At 39.2% G+C, this 23,443-nt stretch overlaps 1 protein-coding gene across 1 annotated transcript in view; it reads right to left on the bottom strand.

Moving 5' to 3' along the window:
- The window catches only part of LOC150082069 (gamma-aminobutyric acid type B receptor subunit 2-like), a 101,319-nt gene that overhangs the window by 21,000 nt on the left and 56,876 nt on the right, over positions 1 to 23,443 (bottom strand). The window contains exons 2-5 of the mRNA XM_090379091.1: positions 8,785 to 8,922; positions 5,273 to 5,443; positions 1,789 to 1,893; positions 1,520 to 1,585 (exon numbers count right to left, since the gene is read on the bottom strand). Coding sequence (XP_090235217.1) covers positions 1,520 to 1,585; positions 1,789 to 1,893; positions 5,273 to 5,443; positions 8,785 to 8,922 — 480 coding nt within the window. The remainder of the gene's footprint in view (positions 1 to 1,519; positions 1,586 to 1,788; positions 1,894 to 5,272; positions 5,444 to 8,784; positions 8,923 to 23,443) is intronic.

The raw sequence follows: 23,443 nt of genomic DNA, 5'->3' as shown, positions 1-23,443 counted from the left end.
AGTCACAGGGCCGAGTCCTGGAATGCAAGTTTTTTTCCTTCAATTAGGGAACTCGCGAACTATTCTTGCACTTGGCTACGCAAACATTCAAGCCGGCCCTGACTGAATGACATTAGGGAAAAGAAAAAATACAAAATGTCTTTCCAAAGTAATAAATAAATATTTTGGTCTATTGAACACTTCGATGAACCTTAAGGTTTATAGAAATGTGTCCAATTTAAATCCTATTTCCTTTTTTGACGCTCTGCTTTCTTTTCTTTCAATTCTTTTATGTTCCTTCCTGCATTCGCCGGGATCTCTATCATTTTCGACACTCCTTTCCGTACGTTTTTTTGTGTTCCTTCCAAGTCAGAGAAATGTAGCGGAAATGAAACCGCTTTCATAGTATCCAATGTGGCCATTCTGAGTAAAAGGAAGAATGCATTTTGGGAAAAAGGTGAGAGAAAAAAAATTCTTTATGGTTACCTTTCTTGTGGAGTTTAAGACGCAATTTTCGATTTCTGACTCCCTCTCCCGTTCCTTAGCAGTGCGCGGTAGCTGTTGGTAATTCTCAGAGAGAGAGTGCTCTTGTCACAAATATTGAAATCCCAAATGACAGCGAAGAAAATGTGAAAGTTTCTCTCTGCGAAGAAATGCTTTTAGGGCGATTGCACCTTGTCAAACACGCAGATAACCGAAAGACACAAACCCACAACTTTCAAACTTCATATTTGCTTAACAAGTTCCAGTCGTTTTGTCACACATTATATGTGACGTCCACTTCTTTCTGATTGACTTAATTTATTGTAATTAATAAATTACACTCAAGTTATCGAAAGAAAACTAATTAAACAGTTATCAATTTTTTGTGGATTACCCTGAGTTAAAATCGTCCAATAAAATAATTAGTTTGAAAGGTATTCGCAACGATGCCACCTATTAGTCCCAATATTTCTAAAACAGGATCCGTCTACAAGATCCTATTAAAAGACCACATCTTCTGCTCAGGAAGACACCGTGTCATTGACCAATTAGAAACCTTTATTCATTATCTGGTAGGACCACCTTTTGCCCGAATTACAACCCATAGTCTGGCGAATTAGGCAGCCAATGTAGATTTTGGAAATCTTGGAAATGTTTTTCAAACCATTCAGTTGCAATTCTTGCATGGTGGATAGTTGAGTTGTCGTCTTGAAGTTGGTCCGATAGGATAGAATGATAATCACTGGAGATAATCTTCTAACGGTATGAGTGGATTCAGTGCCTAGGACATACTCCATACCATAATGCCAACTCCAGCCGCTTGAGTGTTGGACACGAGACAGTCTCGATGCAAGGCTTCATGAGGTTCATGCCACACTTTCATTCTACCACTGGTGCAAAAAATGAGACTCGTCAGACCAATTACATGATCTTTTTCCACGGTCCAGTCTTGGCGTTGGTCACACAACTCCAGTCAGACAAGACAAAGGCTTGAACATAATGTAATTATATTCTTTACGGTTATCAATTATTCTAACACAGTGAATAAGATAGTTACCTCGCAAAACACTCTCCTTGACATGGAATTAGAAAAGCTGCCTAGGATGATGCGACAGTCAAGATCCTGGAAAATAAAATTAAAAAGAACTGGATGTCAGCAAGCAATGATGAAAAATTCAATGGATGGTAGAATTGAACAAAGGGGATAAAAAGTTTATATAGTTTATATGATTTAAAGTTTCACCTACCTTGATTTCTATATAAAAGTTTATATAGTTTATATGATTTAAAGTTTATATAGTTTATATGATTTAAAGTTTCACCTACCTTGATTTCTTGAAGATGCTCTTTATAATCTCGTTCGCTGACTCCTTTGGTGAATATTACACTAATGTTGGCTATCTCTAGGTCTGTCACAAGTTTGTTGATTGGCTAGAAATAAGATCAGCTAATTAGTTGCAATATACAGTCCAGGTTTGCAAAGTACAATATCTATACAGATTGGGCAGGACACAGAGGAGGATGAATACTCTGCAATGTCCTCATACTACGGAAACCGATTTCATTTCATGAAAACTGGCAAACAAACCTTCCAGCGCCAGATCACCAATAAGCCATACTGAAGAATGTCGCTCCAACTAGCGACAGGAAGGTATAGTAGATGGTAACGTAGTCCAGACAAACTTTTTGAATTCATCTTTCCAACTGATAATACATTTCGATTGCATCGAAATACGACCAGTTAATTTGTGGAGATTCTGACACGCCATTTATTGGGACGAATAAGTCATGCAGCTTAATAAATCCATTAAAAATAATCAAAGTCCTTGACCAGACGTTGTCACAATGTTGCGTTGGCCAGTTGGATTTTGGGTTGCATCGGTGTACAAACATATTCCGAAGCATCGGTCTAATGGGGATCATTTGACGGTCTGTTTGATCTGCATCACCATTTCCGTTAGTCTTCGATCGTCCTAGACACGCTAGCTAGATATCGCACGTGTTGGAAATATAGGAACTTCTCTGGCGATTCATTTCCTCTCGCTTAATCAATAAACTCCTAGAAGTGTTTGTCTCAGATATTGCTTGCTTCCACGACGCTCGCTACCAACCAGCCCAACCGAGTTTATTCAGCCACACTCGATTGAATAGTTCTCTATAGTAGCAATAGAAATTTCCCAGCTGTCAGCATATTCAGCTTGGGGTAAATACCTTAAGGGATAAAAGATAAGCTCATTCTAGCCTACTTTAATCTAGGACATCAATATTCTGTGAAAAGCGCCGCATTAAGACGGTTGAAACTCTTTTTAATTCATTACAGCCTCGCACTATTAGGAATAATTAAATTATTTTAAAATTTAAACCCGTTGAACTGCACGATAAATGAAATCTGACAAGGTAGAGATGGTGGTGATCGCAGCACAGTTCGAAAGTCTTATAGTAGGCCGGTCGTGATTAATTTTTTAATTTGTACATTTTCCTTTTTTTAATACTAAACTTGGAGGATGACTCTAGAAACACACCGAGATGCGAAAGTGATGTATTTGGTTGCTATGGAAACAACTCCATCGTTTCATAGCTGACGTATCATCCTTAATCAAAAATGAAAAACTCGACTGTGATAAATCATCTAACGTGTTTGGATATCCTGCTTCAAAACGCCATCTATCGTATGCAGGCTCATCTGGGTACCAGACAGATACAGAAATGTAATACATTCCGTTAATAGTTTTTTTTTTTTTTTTTTTATCTTTCAGAGATTTTGGATAAATAAAAAGTAACAGAGGTTCAGGAATTGCTCATTTCGCTTTTCTTCTTTAGATATAAATCAATCATTCTTTTCCAACGGGATTTTTAGTCATTAAATATACAACCATCGTACCACATGCATAATGCATGAGAGTATAAGAGTGAGGGAGGGTTGAGTGGGTAGGGAAAAATTGGCAAAGAACGACATAAAAGAATTCTTGGCGACAGCTGGGACTTAAGCTGTTAAAATTATTTGAAGGTTAAAATTTTGTCTATAAATATGGACGAAATTTCAGTCATTCAGAAAAATTTTAATTGGTATTTGTTAAGTTCAGTTAAGACAAGGCGCAGACAGTAATTGGAGAGAATTTATCGTAGTTATGCTTCTGGTATAATTCAGATGATTAATTTCATTTGATTTTTGTGTTTCATGGTCAACTTCATTGTATGCAAATTTTTTGAAGAATGCGTACTACATGGGTTTAAATAACATTATCTTACAATTTTATGAGGTAATGTCTGTACATTATCCCTAATATGCAGCAAAGGGATATTTATAAAGCATACGTTTATGCAAAATGGTGGTATCTCACTATAGGCCAACTTCTATGTAAAGTGTTTTAAGTGTAGTCAAAAGCATAATAACACAGAGAAATATTCTTCAAATTCTTCAGAAACTACGAAAATGACAGTATTCCGCTGTGCAAAATTAATTTCTCTCATGTTTACTTTAGAAAATTGAAACATGTCGGGTTTGAAGGAAAGGCAGCTTTGATTATATGCATTCACAAATCCACAGCACTCTCGTCATATCACTGTCACAGTGAAAACATACTCAGACTGCTGCTTCAATTTGAATATTTTCTTGTCAAATATATTTTTATTAGTGAAAAGTTATGTAATTTGACAGTTGATGTTACGTATTAGAAAATAGTGAATTAATCAAAGGAAAAGTGAAAGATGAAGATGGAGATACTGGATAAGGATGAAGATGAGGATGGAGATGGAATATGAGGATGAAGGTGCAAGATGAGGATGGAGATGGAATATGAGGATGAAGGTGCAAGATGAGGATGGAAGATGAAATGAGGATGAAGATGAGGATGAAAGATGAAATAAGGATGAAGATGAAAGTATTAAATGTATTTGTTTATCCAATCAGATGATTTTTATAAAATTTAAATACACTATCCAGCCAAAAATAACTGAAACCACTTCACAGTTTACCGACAACGTCATCACTAGTGGAAGTTCACTTTTATTGGAAACCTTGGTTTATCGATATTAAATTTTTCTCATTGGCTTTATTGTACTTGCAGGGATTCCGGGAAGGCAAATGGGCGATGCCATAGAAAAGTTTCGAAACCTTTATGGGAAGGGATATTAGCGGTTTCTTTTTCCTCATACTAATGACATTCAAAGAAAAACAGTCCATGCGGGATTGAATATCGATTAAATGATAAACAGAGGGGGTGGTTTAAGTTCGCGTTTTCCTCAAAACTCGGTAATCACGTGCGTACTTATATCGCCATTAGTGCAACAGTTGCCATTTCTCTATGTAAAAAATCGTTCGCGTCTTTCCCAAACTGATGGTTTTACTGATAAATGGAACACCGTTGGGATTTCTGTTTGTCGAAACTATATGTTTACCGCGTGTTATTTTTAGAAAGGGGGCTGCTCGAGATTTAGAACTTTAGCGCGAAATCGACAAAGAAATCTTCATTTTTCTCTGTCATCTTTTGGCTTCTCACGTTCTGTAATAAAATTCATTGTTAAGTTGCCCAATCCCTTTATTAATTCTGTCGCGAGGTCTCGAGTTGAAATTAACAAATAAATAGAATTTCTTTTAGCGTGTAAAATTGACAGACGAAACTATCAGCAGACGAAGTTTAACTGAAACTACGAAATCTATAACAAATATTAATTTCGATAATATTTTAATTTTCTTTTATATATGTTGAAGATCGAGTCCTTTTAGATAAACAAAACGATTAATTTAATTTCAAAATTAAATAACATTTTGTATATATTAAAAGCAAAAAAAAATGAAAATCTCACATACCAGAGCGTACATATCCTCATGTTCGTGCAAAGTTGCTACAGTATCCCATTTGAAATGTTGCATGATGGCTATAAGAGCTGCGTTGTGGGATGAATCGGGAGCTACAGTACGATAAAAAAGAGGAAAATTCTCTCGATCACTGAGAGCAGGAGAAACGGCTCCATAGGATACCTAAAAGAGAAAGAATAAACAATAGATGCTACTTTTATTTCTCTCGAATATAAAAAAAATGCTCTGAAACCTCACAGCGCAACTTTAAGGTGAAAAATTGCCCGAATTCGCAAAAGACAAATACTCGGGCGTGATAAAGCCCATAAGGAAGTGAACGTCTTGTGCTATGTATCGAACCATCTTCTTAAATCAATACAAACCTCCAATACCGCAAGAGGGATGCTGAGAAAGAGCCTCGTGAGGAGGTAAGAATGACAGAAGAGGAAATTGTCTACCAGAATCACCCGCCTGATGCGTCGTAGGAAGTTCGTCCATCATTCATTAAGAGCCATCCCCTTTACTGTCAAGCAATTATTCAAAAATGCTGGAAGAGACTTGTCTACAACGCCACTGTGTGAAATATTACTGGAAAAACTGGCAAACTTGAGCATACCAGTTGCCGGTTACACTAAGCATAAATTCTAGCTTTGTATTCTTCAGTTTGAATTCCTTTATTATGTTATTTCATCTAAATTTCCTTCATAATAACGTTGCTGTTGTAAACAAACAAGACAGTGCACAGATTGCACCAATAATCGAATTCAAACTTAAGAAAACAAAGCTAGAATTTAGGCTTAGTGTAACCGGCAACATAATAAGAAAATTGAGGCTTAGCCTAGCCAGCAACTGGTATGTCCAAGTTCGTGAGTTTTTCCAGTAATATTTTATACAGTTGGAAGTACTCTTCCAACATTTTTGAATGATTGCTTGGCAGTAAAGGGAATGGTTCTTAATAAATAAAAAGGTAGAGTTATTTGTACTTAAAATTCGGGCAAACAGTTTAAATATGAATAAGATTATATTCGACTCAAGTAAAGTTGCATTTTCTTAAAAATCATCTCACTATATTTAAATTTTGAACGAGGAACGTGACATCCGGAAATTGGGTTGTCCAATCTACGTATTCCCTGAATATTTGGCGACTACGGGATGCAGATAGGAAACTGAAGCTGAGTTCAATAAAAGAAGAAACTCATCCGCCATCAGAAACATCGCAAACGTACTTTGGCAGTCAAAACCCCGTGACCTATGGATATTGTACAATCTACAGGAATCCTCTTAACCACAATCTTAATCTTATTAGAAGTCTCTTTGTTCGGCGAAGAAGGCAAAACGTACGCAGAAGGGATGCGCAGAGTTGTTGCCGATTAAAATAAATGTACAACGACTGTATTTGTATTAGGAAATAGCCCTGGACCTTCGATGGCAGCGAAATTCCCTTAGCTGTGACAGATGGTATGTTTGCCTTATTTATTGCTGTTCTCCGCAACACGCAAACCGACTGTCCGGTTTTATTGTGGACTCCGGGCAAACAATGCACTCACGAATGACGTCAGAGGGCGCTATTGAAAAGTATATAACGTTGAACATCCTGCGCCTAAACCTCGAAATATAATCTCAAAATCTTGTCTTTCCTAAAACTCGATCTAAGAAGTGGTAAGCATCGCACGAGATCGATACCTGGTGGTGCCCTCTAGTGGGATTGAGAGTAAACGGATTCTGACAGGAAATATCTTAAAATTCCGCTGAAGTGTACAGTGAAAGAAGTTTCTTTCTCTTTTTTTTTCATTTTAAAGAGAGGTAGAAAAGTGATAAGTATTAAAGTATATAGAAAAAAGAAGGAGATTATTTGTTAAACAGACAGCCAATGCGAATTCCTTGGTTGGAAGGAAGGGGGGGGGGAAAGATTCCCAGGGTATTGTATAAGATTTTGCGAACGTTGTAGGAAGAAAGAAATAATAACATTATTTGAAAAGATAAATCGAGGAAAAAGAGCATTTGATGACGCATCCAGTGAAAGCAATTGGCAGGATTGGAGAGTTTTGTGTCATGCTCAGCTGCCTCCTTTAAAGTTTGACAAAAAAAAAAAAAATTAAAAGTTTGGACAACAAATTAAAGGTGAAATTCGTTGGAGGATGCTAAATGAGACACCAGTCCGATATTTAAGCTTCGTCCACTCTTCCAACAAAAGGAACTGTTGGAAATTCTCTCTGTCGGGGTACTTAACGATAAAATAATGATTTTTTATTAGTTTCATTACTTCAAAAAATAATGAGACTAATTTTCCGTTATTTTTGGAAAGATAACTGAAGTGTTGCTATGGTAACTAAAGAAAACATTTCTGCCCCTCGTTTTTTATTTATTTATTTATTTTTTTAAAACTTTGGCACGAGGTGTTACTATGCGAACTGCATCCAGTTTTAAAGAAAAGATTTTTTCCTCCTTTTTTTTCCTTCAAACTTTGGGACAATGTGTTGCCATGGTAACTGCATCCAGTTTTAAAGAAAAGTTTTTTCTCCTTTTTTTCCCCCCTCAAGTTTTCCGATGAGATGTTGCCCTGCGAACTACATCCAATTTTAAAGAAAAGATTTTTCCCTTTTTTTCCTTCAAGTTTTGGGATGAAGTGTTTCTATGGTAACTACATCCAGTTTTAAAGATTTTTTCCCATTTTTCTTCAATTTTTTGGATGAGATGTTGCTATGGTAACTGTATCCAGTTTTGCAGAAAAAATAACGTTTTTTTTCCTTCAAGTTTTGGAATGAGGCGTTTCTATGGTAACTGCATCCAGTTTTAAAGATTTTTTTCCCTTGTTCTTCAAATTTTTGGGATGAGATGTTACTATGCGAGCTGTATCCAGTTTTACAGAAAAGGTTCCCCCCCCTCCTTTTTTTTTTCTTCAAGCTTTGGGATGGGGTGTTGCTATGATAACTGCATCCAGTTTTACAGAAAAGATTTCTTTCCCTTTTCTTCCTTCAAGTTTTGGGATGAGATGTTGCTATGGTAACAACATCCAGTTTTAAAGAAAAGATTTTTTTCCCTTTGAGTTTTGGGATATATTCGTTAGGGGGCATGGCACTCTAGTGAAATAGCTGAGATGTCTTTAGACGAGAGGGAAAAAATGGACGTTCATCCAATCCAAACCTGTACTTGCATGCCAGAATGCATTTGCGTGGACCAAAATGTATTCAGCACCCTCTCGAAACTTTCGCGGTTGTTTGAGGCCACCAGCACGTGATCAATAAGAGCACCGAGTGGTGAATAGACGCACTCTCCGGTCACGAATAAATCGGACAGAAATAGAAATTCGTGATGGTCAGCTGCACGACCTGGAGGAATGTTCGCTGCTATTGACAACAAGAGAGATCCCACCTAACAACGCCGACAAATACGGCTTTACTTCAAAAGAAGTTGTCGGTTACAGAAACGTACAACGACCTCCGTCTCTTAAAAGAAATCTAAACACGAGTCTAAAGATATTATGACCAATTTCAACTGGCGTGCATCTAATATTTTGTCCTTACCTGCACAACATTCCAATGACTGACAACCCTCGCCAAACGTTCCGTCACTTCAGACGATCCCGTCCCTAACAAGGCAGCTATCTGTCTTCGACAATAGATGGCTCTGAAGAAGGCGTCTACAGCAACCCCAGAGTCGCACTGAAATGAAAAATACAACGCAGATGCAGCGTATATAAATTTAATTCAATATATCAGCGCCTATAAATTTTATTTATTAAAAAAAATTAAAGGAGGTACATAATAATCCCCTGCAGAGGTCGGCTACGCCACCCCTCTGCCAATTTGTTATAAAATCTAATTTTACGATATTGCCTGCCTTCCGTCGTAGGCGAACGAAATATCGATGACGTAGTAGCACGTGGTGCTTCTTAAATTGTAATGAAAACAACGTGGACGATTAGAGGGCGCTTCAATTGTTGTTTAGGGGGTTTGGGACTTAATTTTTCATATGTTTAAGTAGTAGAAGGACTAGAGCGCCATCTCTCGGACTCCCGCAACATTTTTTTTTTTTTTTTTTTTTTGCGCCCAGTAACGATCCGTGAGGTAATTAAAAAGGCAGATGTCTACCAATCTTCACTCGGACACTCGAATTACTCGTCCAGAAAACACTAATAAATTGCATTCTTTTAAAAATGTCACCTTAAATCCTGACATACAACACACACGAGTCTATTAATTTCAGAGGTCGACGAAAGAGGTCGTGCGAAATCTTCGACTACTCCACGGAGATTCATTAAACTTTAAGAAGACCCAGGTAACGATCCTTAGCTTCAAGGAGATTGGAAAAGGAGGATGGGGAGGGAAATCAAAATTAATTACTTGTGCCTGCTTTTTTTTAGCGATGAAAACAAAAAAAAAGAGTTTTTATAAACAATATTTCAATAAAGGGGGAGTTTAAGGGCCGGCTACAGCCTGCGTTGACAGTAATTCGTTCTTTGGAGCATCGAAAAGCGATCTCATCGTGACATCTCAAACCAAGTGAACTCGTAAGCTCCCGGATGATTTGAAAGAATTTAAAATTAAATAATTCGGGGTTGCATCAACCGTGTTGACAACTTTCCACGTGTTTATTCCGAAGTAATGTTTATTTATGGGGGGTTGCGCCGACTGGGGAGTAGCGATTCGCATTTGTCCATCTCTCTATGAAATCAACAGTGCTTTTGGTTGCCCTTGGCAGCCGTAAATCAGCGGAAGTAATGTCACTGTTGCGTGCTTTCTTCGGCTCACGAGGAACTCGTCTTGACAACAAGTGCAGGGTTGTCACGAATAAAATAAATGTCAGTCGAGGAGGGATGCAATTACACGACCGAAATCAATTTCATTCTCTTTTCGTATGTGATTAAGCTTTTTGAAAGGAAACCTAAGTAAAGGGTTTTCTCGGGTATTAGGGGGGGTGGGATTGGGGCCAAAAGTGACAATAGTCAAAGTTTAATTATTCACAGTCAAAGAGCAGACGACGCCCTTAATATTTCATCTGTTTAATGGAAAAGCGTCCGGGAAATGAAGCTAGAAGGAAACATTAGCGTTCGTCGATCGATTTATAGATTTTAAATAGGTGGTACCAATCGGTTTTAAAGAGCATGCGCTGATGATTGAAAATATTAACGATTCGGTGCAATGAAAATCATTGTAATAATAAATACAAAGCATAAAAATTTAACTGTTTGGCGTATCCTGGGGAAATCAGATACCGTATTTTTCGGAGTATACGACCCATCTGCATTAACTGAATCCTTTAAATGAATATGCCTGGCGATAATAGCTTTCGTGGGCCTATAGAGAAACCCCGATGAGAGTGCTTTTTGTTAATCGCCATTTTTACACGAGATGGCCGTTGAAGTAGGCTTATAAGTACTACCTTCTTAGAACATTCCAGTGTGATTCAGACAAAACTTACAGCACATGGGGAGCCGAAAGGATGGGATCCATCCTTTCAGTAGAAAGTTTAGGCCATTTCATCAGAAAAAAAAAGTACGTCTTATAATCGGTAAATTGCGGTAATCAATTCGCAAAAAGCAGATCGAAGTTAGCTTCATCCACATTTTCCAAAACTTTACTTATTAGGAGAGCATTAATCACTCACAGACATCGACATTTGAAGCACATATCCCATAATTCCTCTTTCACGATAGCTTATCTTGTTCACGTCGAGATTCACATTCAGAAAAGCGCCATCTACATATTTATAATCATTTTGCACGTAACTAATTGGGTGCAATCGGTGTTGTTGGCCCAACAAGGGCTACAGTACGAAATATCCTCGAACCCCCTTCCTGCCTTGCAGCTATTCATAATGGACAGTTTGCAGGCCATCTTAGATTCACTCCATTAACCCCATTGTGCAAAGGAAGTGGCGAACTTGGTGATAACGACGCTATTGTTGACAAGCTGCATGCTCTGAAAGGTGACGACAGAGGAGGGGTGATCGCCAGTTCGCCTTACGTTTTACGACAGCGTACTCTGTCAAAGGATGTAATGGAACTGAAAAGGTAAAGAGGCAGAATAAAAGAGCGAGGGTGGAACTGCCTCTTCCATTGGAAAAGCGAGAAAAAAAAATTGATGGAAGTACTAAGAACAGGATGAGCAGAACTCGGAAAAATAAAATTTTTGTCTATCTTCGATGTTTAAACATCTTAAGAACGTTATCACTTATGAGCCCATGGAAACTAATGTGGAACATAGAAATAAATAATCTAGAGGAGCATAGAAATAAATAATCCAGAGGAGCATAGAAATAAACAATCTAGTTTTTATGCGCGATCTCTCTAGAGAGATAAAAACTAAGGAGACGCTTATATAATTCTGCACTATTAGCATAATCTTCAGATCAACGCCATCTATCGGCAAATAACACTGATGTATTTGGCGAATATTTATTATGAATTTGAATTAAAAATATTTCATCCACGTTTAAAATTTCACTACGAGGATATCTTGGTCCGAAAATATGATTAAAAAGAAAAGAGCTGTCTGTAATCCCTGGTGCGTGGCCGGACCTAATTATAAATAGTAATAGCGTAGTTGTCTTGATAAACAAACAAAAAAAAGCAAATGCCAAACTGGACGCTCAGAAAGTCCCCAATTCTCGGCCCTAAATGATGCAAGCACGTGCGAAAGGAGACTGCGGATGAAATTACTGCTCAGTGGCTGCTTGCATCACGCTGCAAATGAAACGCGGGTAGCAAGTGTTGACAAGTGCGCAAAATTTAATATATCCTCATTTCAATAATCAGAAGCTATTCAAACGCGTCTTACGTCTGCTAAACATAAAATGGAGCAAACCTTGCATTATGTGCAGTACATTGCCAAAAGTAAGGGTACACCTTCTGAGGTGAAGAGAAGGTCACTTATGTAAATTGCAGCAATTTATTCAGGTAGTTAATCGAACGTTGGTGTCGCTGTCTTGGTGCGCCATAAAAATAAAACCCGAACGTCTGCTTCGAACGCAGCCCAACGAAATCGGATAATAACCGCCAAATGTCGATTTCAATTAATGATCGAGCGATTAGCATTTCAAACGCGTTACTGTACTTTACACTTGACACCGGTCGTCTGGAGACAGCACGCGATGTCGTGGAAAATATGACGGGGACATTCATTGTTGAAGAGCGCGAGATAGCGTTCGAAAGAGAAGTGGTAACGCCCACCGCTGCTCTTGGCTGCCAATCAAAGGAGAAATCTAATGGGCAACAATGGCAAATATCAGATATCAGACGAATGGTGACGTAACTCGTATTGTTGCGTAAGACAAAAGCGTATTAAATGAAATTGACATCTTTCGTTTTATTTTTTTGATACGTCATTGGCTAGTGGAGTATGTACGTATATTTCAAATGAAATAGACCGATTTTCTTTAAATAAAAAGAATTTCGTCTGCCTAGTTATTTTGTTTAATATTTTTTTCTATACTGATAAAGGTATAGCAAAAATTATAACAGAATATACGTTTTTTTTTTTTTTATTTGTTTCTTTTCTCATTTGGATTAAGATCTCTAGGAAGAGCAGTTCTTGTTGCTAGAAGATAACGACGCAGCCATTTTCTTCTGAAAATGTTTAAGCAGGTATAGACAGCTGGAAATTCTGTAAGCGTATGCACACCAGAAAACGCAAAACTGATCTTTTTCCGATGAGAATCTTGACAATTTAAAACAAAAACCTGTGTGCAGACTTGGCAGATTTCCTTCGCGCGCGCTCTCTCTCTCTCTCTCTCTCTCCTTAAACTTTGTTACGATAAGATAGACAAAAGAGAGAGAGAATGTCTGAAGAAGTAGGATTTCTATTCGCTCCACTTAACATCTCCCCTAATGCACATTTATCCCTGTTTGCAGTGTCTGTCGTAGCACACAATCCCGTTGCACGCTGGTAATTAGCAAACTGATTAATACGTCGAATGCGAGTTCTTTAACTTCAGACAGGATTCAGTACGCAAACATAATCAAGCGAATGCTCGAAATCAATCAGTAAAAAAGCGTCTGGTTAAATTGATGGCGCGTGATAAAGATCAAATAAAGACAACCGAGAAAGGAAATCGCATTGTTGTAGTCTGTCTTTCTCAGTGAGTTCTAAGGTTGGTTTGATTGTTTCGTAGAAATATCCTTAACGACTCTTAAAGGTGTGGCGAAACTATCGTCTGCCAGACTAAAATCCACCAACCGAATAACTAACTAATAACAATTTTACTTCTGTGAGTATCTCCCACATTTTTCATTGTTGTTTGCAGTGCATTTGCGAAGGGACTTAAGCGATTTAGAAAGTGAAATGCTAATAGGAGCCTGGAAGATAAATGCCATTATCAAAGATATTTGATACCAGAAGCTGAGGCTTTTGTAGTTGCTGTGACTTCGCACAAAATGGTAATCAAGCATTCTGGTCTATTGCCAAGCTATTGGCCGCAACTTTAGCCCATCTATAGTCCCACTCTGTTAAAACTTAACTATTCAATTTCTTTTTCAGATAAAGATAAAGCCAACTTACTAGCATCCTACTTTTCTTATAACTTTTGTATTGACGATCTTGTTAAACCGACTCCCAGTACACTGAATTCAATACGTCATGCAGTTTTCCACCAAAAGGGTTAAAATAATTTTGAACCATCTTTATGCCAAGAAAGCTCCGGATCCTGATGGTATTTCTTCACTTGTTCTCAAAACCTATGCTCCTGAGAAGTGCTGTTTATCCATCGGTGTTTTTCTTGTTTGTTTCCTTCTGCGTGGAAATCCCTACCATCCAATTATCGTCCCATTGCAATTACTTCTACTCTTTCTAAAGTAATGGGGAAATCCATTAACTATCTCGAAAACTTCCATCTGATCAGTGATCGCCAGTATGGATTACATCAGTATTGATCCATTGATATCTTGGCTCATGACTCTCATCTATGGACAGATTAAATGGAAAAGTTTGGTGAAACTCAAGAAGGTTCTTTTGACGTTTATAAAGCATCTGGTCGCGCTGGCATAAAGGGCTTCTAAACAAGCTTCCATCTTATGGATTATCAACTGCTTTTTGCAATTGCGTATTTCATTTTCTATCTGGTCGCTCATTGCGGATTATGGTACGTAGATGGCACACTATGTTCTAATTTCCCCACTAATGCTGCTGCTTGCCAAGGTTCAATTCTTTTTCACCCTCATTAATATACAAGAGGAAAAGTCCTCTTGTATATTAAATCCTATCCATAGTATTGCCGATGATAGCAAATTGCATTCTACCATCCACTTTGAGAAATCTTACCCTGTACAAATGCTTCTTCATCTTGTGAAATATCTACCAATACCACCACCACTGAGTTCGAAATTCGTCAATAATGTTAGGAGTTTTTAAGGATATTTTTGCATATTTTCTTTGGGTAGCACAGTTGATAGAACCGCAGTCTTCTCCACACCGAGTGGAAAGACTCGTGTTCGAATCGTGTCAGTGACGCGAGGATATTTTGGAGGTGAGCTTAGTTAAGTGGTTACTTTCTTGGATTCAAATCTTCAACCACTGACGCCACCCAAACTTCTTTAGTTATATGCCTTTCAGAGCTTGAAGAACAGGTTGGATGCCCTCGAATGATTTATATTGGGGGAAGGGCCATCAAGCTCCCAGCTGCCCACCTCAACGCCAGAGATTGCATTTCAACATCAGACAACACAGCGGCAAGCCGAAGACAGAATGAGCTGGTCCCACAAGAGCTAGCTCTTGTCGGTGACTCTATTGTCAGGGAACAGCAAATATATTGCGCAAAACGGATACGTGGAACAGGACCAAGGTATGTCTGACAAGAGCAAAAGTTGATGACGTTGTAGAGCAACTTTTAAGGGCACAAAAGGTGATGTTGTTTTACACGATGGAACTAATGACATTAAGAGTAAGAGATCTGCAGATTTACTCAAGTACAGGTCAATGTTGAAAAAAATGCGCAAGTTAAGGTTGAATTTGAAAGTGTCTGCAATTCTGTCCAGACACGATAGGAGGGACCACATGATGAGAGCCGTGTCATTTAGGCCCTGGAGAGATTGTGCAAGGCTCACGGGGCAGAATTTTTTGTCAGCCTGGTCTGTACTTGTTAACAGGATAGACTGCTTCTACGGGGATGGGATACACTTAAATAGAAAGGGTGCAAGAATATTTGCAGAACTGGAATTTGAGGAGTACAATGTCTACAGAAAGGATAGGAGGGGTTATGCTGTTAGTTAAGAAACACATAAAATCTAAGGAAGTGCATACAATTGACACGGTGGACAGTGCAATGTTGAGTCTGTTTGGTAGGATATAAAGAGTGGGAAAGGGAAAATAAGAGTAGGAAGTCTAATGACTCGAATGAGTACAATGAACAGTTCTGCAGAGAAATACAGTGGAGTGCAAAATTTAAGGACCAGTCAGGTCCTTAATTATCAATAAATTATCAGGCGACACACAAGCCTACGACAGATATAAGGTAGTCTGTAATCCAGTCACAAAGGAGGTTAGGCAGGAGAAAGCAGATTACGAGAAATCTTTGGCAAAGCATGCAAAGAAAAACAACAAGGAAGGAGTTCTTTACTTATGTAAACTCTAGAACGAACGGGATGAATCAGATTATTATTATTAAATCCGTTTATTAAAAATAGCAAGTGTTTGCTTTCACCCCTTATACACAGCCGACCAGCTAGAAGGGTGTACAAAATGCAAGAATTGCAATATGAAGGGTGTACAAAGGCAAAAATTATAATTATTTACAGTATTTACAATATAAAAAGAGTGTACAAAAAGCACGAATATAATTATTTACAATATTTACACAAGTGCGTATATTTACAATATTGTTTACAAATTCACTCATTGACCAGATTATAGTTGGAGTAAGCTGTGCGCTTCTGAGATGCTCTTCACTCTGTACTGCTTGCTTTCTGAGTATTTCACAGGGTCTATTGTCAATGAATTGAAAAGGTTCACTGTGTTATTTGGGAAGAAATTCTTCAGACAGCACAGGTTGCACGGTATAGAATGCAACGGTAGGCAGGGACTGTCATTACTGCGTCCAGCACGTGGAGTAGAGATAAGTCCTCGAAGACTGGGGGCGTCAATCGCACCGGTAAGCATCTGAGAAAGAAGAAGAATACTCCTGGATGCAATGTGAACTCTCCAGGGAGTGATATTTAAGTTGGCATATAACACAGCCCTGGAGATGGTGGAAGCGCTGCCCGTGACTCTGTTCATCCATCGCATTACCCAGAACTCGACTGCCAGGAATCTGTTTACGTACGAGGTCGGTGCAGAAGACCAGATTGGTGATGCATATAGTGCGATTGGTTGTAGGCACCGCTGGACATATCCACCGACTACATCTACGTTCAGTAACCCCGTCAGCTCTTGTCGAATTGCCCACATCGCCGAGAAAGTCTTAGTTTTCATGGTCGAGAAATGGGTCTGAAAAGTGAGGCCCTCGTCCCAAGTCAAGCCGAGGTCGGTGTGAGACTTCCTTTCCTTATCTGCACTCCGTTGTGATAGGCTGTGATGTCATTTTTGTTTCTCTTTTTTGTAAAGGTAAGTTGAGCTGATTTTGATGCATTTATTTCCAGTAGATATGCTACAAGGCTGTCGATCAGGACGGAGACTCGCTGATTAGTCAGATGAGTTTGTTCAGCGTCTTTAGATGTTTTGTATAATTTTAGGTCGTCTGCATACGATGAGAAATCAGCGTACCTTGCGAGGAAAGGTTCAAGGGCAGCGGCGAACAGTACACAGGATAGGACACCTCCCTGTGGTACGCCTCTCGTTATAATGCACTCCTGTTGGAAGGATTTATAGTTGATGATGAGTTGTCTTGGTGTAAGGATGCGGTTGATGATTTTTAGCAGGCTTCCAGTAATGCCAAAGTACTTTTCCAGAATGTAGATGAGAGCGGGAATTGAGAGCTTATCATAAGCAGATGAAATATCCAGGAAGATGACGTCCGGCTGAGATTTACTGTTGAGAGCAGTTTGAATTTTAAATAGGGTATCCAGTAGGTTTGTATATGTAGATCTTTTGGGGATCACGGTATGCAGATGTTTCGGTCTATGAGAGAAGCACTGGTCGATCAGTGCTGATAACATAGCTTTCTCAAACACTTTTAATAGAGAGCAACCCACCGAGATCGGTCTCAAGTCCTTAGGTTCCTTTGGGTTTCTTCTTTTGGGTATGGGTTGTACCCTGTAGTGATTCCACATTGTCGGGATTGATCCGGACTTCAATATGCGATTAAAGATTACAAGAAGGGGCTCCAAGAAGATTGGTCCACTGGATACTGATGGTTCCACTATTTATGATCCTGCTCAAGTAGCTTTGGTCCTTGAGATTGTCAGATATGCTAGACAAGCTGCACTTGCTACCTGGAAGTCTAAAACGCTGATGGAACTGATATTCAGGTGACACTCAAGTCAAGTTGATCCAATTTCATCCAAGTCCAGATGGTCTGTGACAGCCAAATCCTCTGCTTGCACCTTCACGATGGTGAGGCTTTAGTAATCCTGGGTATAACCCCCGTTCACATGCACACTGTGGGTGACACCCAGGTGTGAACCAACATAAGCAGGGGTTGAGGTGTGGCATCCACATCACAAGGAGGAATGCCACCCCTCTGTGTTACCAGGCAGTACTAGGTGGTAAATGACTCTCATCAACCGGTGCAATTCCACCACTCTGCTTATTCGAGGCTTGAAGTGGTGGAACCCATGTCTAGTCTCCAAAGCTAAGTTTCGGTCAGTCCCTTCCCCATCTCTTCCATCATGCAGTATGATTGATGACTTTTGAGGTTATGATGAACATCGTGGCGAGATCCAATATTGCTTATATTTCGAGGGTACAGCTCTAAAACGGTGTTCGCAGGCCGGCCGGTAGTTAGTACACCGGACTCTCTAGGAGGCTTCCGGATCAGCTAGTGTATAAAGTTGCTACATCTACTCTGCCAGATAGTGACTGGAGGGAGTCCGAGTAGCGTGTATGCAGGGGGCATTGTCGAGGCCAAGTTATGTCAAGGTTCAGGGCATATTGTTACCATGTATACGCCATATCCAAAAATTTCATTACTTCATACAGCATGTCCCACTCACTTTCTCTTACTATTGAATACACCATGAAAATTGTCAAACTAATAGAGCAAGCTTATCTGCCAAAAGATCTAAACCTCCCAAGCACTTCCTAATTCATTTCACAAATATACGTGGTCTCAATTCTAATCTCAACGATGTCCATTTCCTCTTGCAGTCTGCCAAACCCCATGTACTTTTTCTGACAGAATCTCAGTTATCGGTTGATTCAACTACTGCTCATCTCAGATGCCCAAATTATTCGCTGTATGATTCCTTTCGCCTCAAAGGTGGTATACTTGTGCATATGTCCATTCCGATATTCCGTGTCAGACACTTGGTAATTTGGAATCTCCTTTTTCGATCTTCTCTGGCTTAAAATCTCTCTACCTCATTGTGTCAAATTCATCTGTTGTCTCTACCGTTCTCCCAACTCCACTAATCACTTGGAGCTCTTTGACTTCCTCTCTTTCCAACTTGACTTTCTCCAGTCCAACTTTCCTAACAGTGAGGTAATTTTCCTTGGTGATTTTAATCTTCACAACTCCAGGTGGCTTCCGTTTTCTAGTCACACCGACCCAGCTGGTCGAGATGCTGAGGCTTTTGCAATTACTAATGACCTTGCACAGATTGTTCATTTACCTACCAGAATACCGGACCATCCTAACCATACAGCCAACACGATTGATCTTTTTCTCACAAACAACCCTTCTAAGTACAAGCTCGAAGTGAGAGGTCCTTTAGGCACTTCAGATCCCAACTTGGTGATTGTCTCTTCTCCAATGGAGCCTTTATCTCATGGCTATTTTCAACCTCGTGTTGTTTGGCATTACAAGAATTCAAAATGGGATGACCTGTGAGATATCTTTTCTTCTTTTCCGTGGTCGGATTACTGTTTCAAAACTTCTGATGTCAACGTTTGCTCAGATCGTGTCAGTGAAATTATTCTTGCAGGAATGGAATCCTTTATCCCACACTCCACTTTAAAATCTCGTCCTTTATCTAAACCTTGGTTTTCTAATAAATGTGCTAAGGCTGTTCAAGAGAAGAATGTTGCATATCGTAATTGGCTTGTTTCCAATTCTTCAGTTTTATTTTCTGCCTACACCAAAGCTCGCAACAATTGCAAAGCAGTTATTAATCAGTCCAAACTAGATTTCTGAACAGGCTAAGAGTAGAAAACTTGCTTCTTGCCCTAATAGTAGCCGAGCATTCTGGTCTCTTGCCAAAACCATTGGCCGAAACTTTTGCCCATCTCTGCTGCCACCTCTGTCCAAACCAGATGGTTCTGTTGTCACTTCAGCCAAGAATAAAGCTGACCTGCTAGCATCCCATTTTTCTTCCAGCTCATGGAATAATGATCTTGGTAAAACACCTCCCACCATTCCCAACACGCTCCATTCAATGCCTCCTGTGGTCTTCCGTCAAAAGGATATCAGAAGGATTTTGATGAATCTTGATGCTAAGAAAGCTCCAGGTCCTGATGGTATTTCTCCACTTGTTCTCAAAACCTGTGCTCCTGAACTTACTCCTATTCTTTGCCGCCTTTTTTTTCACTTTCTTATTTCTAAGGTTTTTTTTCCTTCTGCTTGGAAATTTGCTCATATCCAGCCAGTTACTAAAAAGGGTGACAAATCCCTCCCATCCAATTATCGTCCCATTGCAATTACTTCTACTCTTTCTAAAGTAATGGAGAAATCAATTAACCGCCAACTCTTAAACTACCTAGAAACCTTCAGTCTGATCAATGATCGCCATTATGGATTACGTCATTGTCGATCCACTGGTGATATTCTGGCATATTACTTACTTACTATCAGTTTATTAACACAAGGTTCACCCCCTGTACAGCAAGTGGGCTAGGAGGGTGTACAGAAATTTTAAAATATACATTATACACTTTTGTACAAATTTTCAGATCTTATTATTGTATAATAATAACTATTACATAGATATATACATTTGCTTAATTGTATTCACTTTGAAATAACATAGATCTTGATAATTGAAGAGTTAAATACATAGGTTGACTTCTTAATTAGCAACTAACATACAGATTTATTTATATTCATTACATTATTACATTTAATTGTTCATATCATCAAATTTCTAATAAAAACTGCTCAATTTTCACAGCAATCCTGGTGATTTAGTCCAGATTTGGTCTATAATTTGGCTTCTGTAGATTTTATTGACTTCAAACTTTACCGGATCAATGGAGAAGGTGTTGAATTGTTCGATGGTATTACACGGGAACATTCCTTTTAGTGAGCCCAAGTTTGATAGCTTTATCCTAAATGGGTATGGCTTCTATTTCTTACTCTTGTTATTGCGATGATATCTTCTATTGACGGGGCATCAATAACATAGATTTTTTTTTGAGGACAATGAGCTTCCAGGAGGTCATGCCTAGGTTGACTAGGAGAATGGATTTCGAGATGATGAAGGGGTTCCCTCCTAGACGGTTCAGCCACCGCAGAATCCAATATTCCATTGATAGAAATTTATTACATCGAGAGGTAGATGCAGAGGACCAGATTTCTGAGGCATATAGTGATATGTATTGTTCAATCAGTCTGGTGTTGTGACAGCGTGCGAGCTCTTGGCGGATAGCCCAGAAAGCAGCATAGGTCTTCTTCTTTGCCTTTAGGAAGTGTTCCTTGAAATTTAAGTCTTCATCCCACGTTAGTCCCAGGTCATTTATAGACTAATTCAATAGAAAAGTTCGGTGAAACACAAGCAGTTGCTCTTGACATCTCAAAGGCCTTCGATCGTGTTTGGCATAAAGGTCTTCTGAACAAGCTTTCATCTTTTGGTTTGCCAACTGTTTTTTGTAATTGGTTATCCAGTTTTCTTCTGATCACTCACTGAGGGTGATGGTAGATGGCTCCCTGTCGTCTAACTTCTCCACTAATTCTAGTGGCCCCAAGGTTCAGTTCTTTCCCCCCACTTGCATATTAATGACCTTCTTCCATTGACTGGAAATCCTATCCATAGTTTTGCCGATGATAGCACATTGCATTCAACTTTCCGTTTTCAGAAATCTTGTCCTGCTCAATCAGCTTCAACTTCTCGAAAATCTGCTACCAATTCCTTAAATGCCGATCTTCTGGTAATTCTCCAGTGGGGCAAAGACAACTTAGTTGATTTCAACCCTTCTAAAACTCAGTCTTGTCTTATATCTCGCAAAAAGGATTCTTCTGCTCCTATGCTTATCTTTAGTGACACTCCAATTTCTAGGCAAAATGATATATCTCTTTTGGGGATTACCCTGACTTCTAATCTCTCTTGGCACAAGCACATTACAAATATTGCTTCCTCTGCATCTAAAAAACTTGGTTTTCTCTTTCGCTCTCGGCGTTACTTTTCTTCCAAACAGCTGCTCACACTCTGTATAAATCGCAAATCCGCCCTGCCATGGAATATTGTTCCCACATCTGGGGTGGTGCCCCCAAAACCTCTCTCAGGCTTCTTGATTCCATTCAGAAGAGGGCAGTTAGGTTAATTAATGATTCATCTCTAACAGAGTCTCTCCACTAGCTTTCTCATAGACGCACTGTTTCTGCTGCATGCCTTTTCTACAGATACTTCCATGGCCACTGTTCTTCTGAATTGGCTTCTATAATTCCCGCTCTCTCTTTCAAAACTATCTGAACATGTGCCTCCAACATCCATTTACTGTCCAACTTAAAACTCACAGAACAAACTTTTCATCTTCCTCATTTATTCATTCAACTGCCGTTTTCTGGAACAACCTTCCTTCATACGTATTTCCTGAAAATTAGAGTCTACAGAAGTTCAAGTCCAATGTCAACAAATATCTTCTTTCGTCTTCTCAACCTCCAACCCAAGCACGGTACTAAGTACTATAGGTTCTAATATCTCTCGTGTTTGGGGTTTTCATAAAAGATAAAAAAAATAGCTGATAAACTGAATAAGTATTTTGCATCTACATTCATACATGAGGAGTTATTCAAGGAGGAGAAGGCAGATGTTTATTCAACTCTAACAGGCAGTTAAATGACTTCGTGATAACTGGGAGCAAAGTGGAGGAGAAATTGTTGAAGTTAAACATAAAAAAGCCACCTGGGACAGATGGAATTCATCCAATTATAATGGAGGAGGCAGCACAGGGAGAAAGCAAACCCTTAGCCAGAATTATGAGAGCATCCTTTGAGTCAGGGGAGGTTCCCATGGACTGGACATGTGCAAATGTGACCCCAATTCCCAAAAGGGGTTCAAAGAGTAACACAAGTAACTACAGACCTCTTGGTTTAACTTTTGTTCCGGGAAAAATAATGCAGTCATTGGTTAAAGAGGTAATACAGAATCACCTAGACAACACAGCAGCAATAGTTCAGACACATGATCGGTTTGTCAAGGGGAAGTCTTGTCTGACCAATTTGATTGGATACTATGATGTGGTCACAAAGCAACTGGATGCAGGGAATAACTTTGATATTATATATTTGGATCTTAGAAAGGTTTTTGATACTGCTGCACATGGAAGTCTGCTGCACAAATTGGAGTAGTGTGGCATTGGAGGTAAATTGCTGCTATGGATAAAGGGGTGGTTGAGGGGGAGAACACAGAGAGTGGTAATCAATGGACACAGCTGTTCGTGGACTATTATTAGCGGAGTCTCCCAGGGTTCGGTGCTGGGACAGTGTTGTTTTGTGTATTTATGAATGATATCGATGAAGGTATATCAGGCTTAATGTCAAAGTTTGCAGATGATACAAAGTTGGAAGGGTTGTTAATGACAGTAAAGACAGTATGCTACTGCAACATGATCTAGAGAAGTTAGGCAGATGGGCTGAAAAGTAGCAACTGAAGTTTAACATTGACAAATGCAAAGTACTGCATATGGGTAGAAGTAACCCCAGAGAAACGTACCAACTTTGTGGTACTACACTTAAGGTGGTAGAAAATGAAAAAGACCTGGGAGTAATTGTGCAGTCAGATATGAAGTTCTCTGAGCAATGTAGACAGGCTGCCAGGGCAGGTCATGGGGTATTGTCAATGATATACAGGAATTGTGTTAGCAGAGACAAGGAGGTGATTATCCCCCTTGTATAAGGAGGCAATGGTTAGGCTACACGTTGAGTATAGGTACAGGTCTGGAC

The sequence above is a fragment of the Mastigoproctus giganteus genome, chromosome 8 (assembly GCF_048544385.1).
Source record: "Mastigoproctus giganteus isolate SK-2022 chromosome 8, ASM4854438v1, whole genome shotgun sequence".
NCBI lineage: Eukaryota > Metazoa > Arthropoda > Arachnida > Uropygi > Thelyphonidae > Mastigoproctus > Mastigoproctus giganteus.
This window is presented reverse-complemented; position numbering and strand designations above follow the sequence as displayed.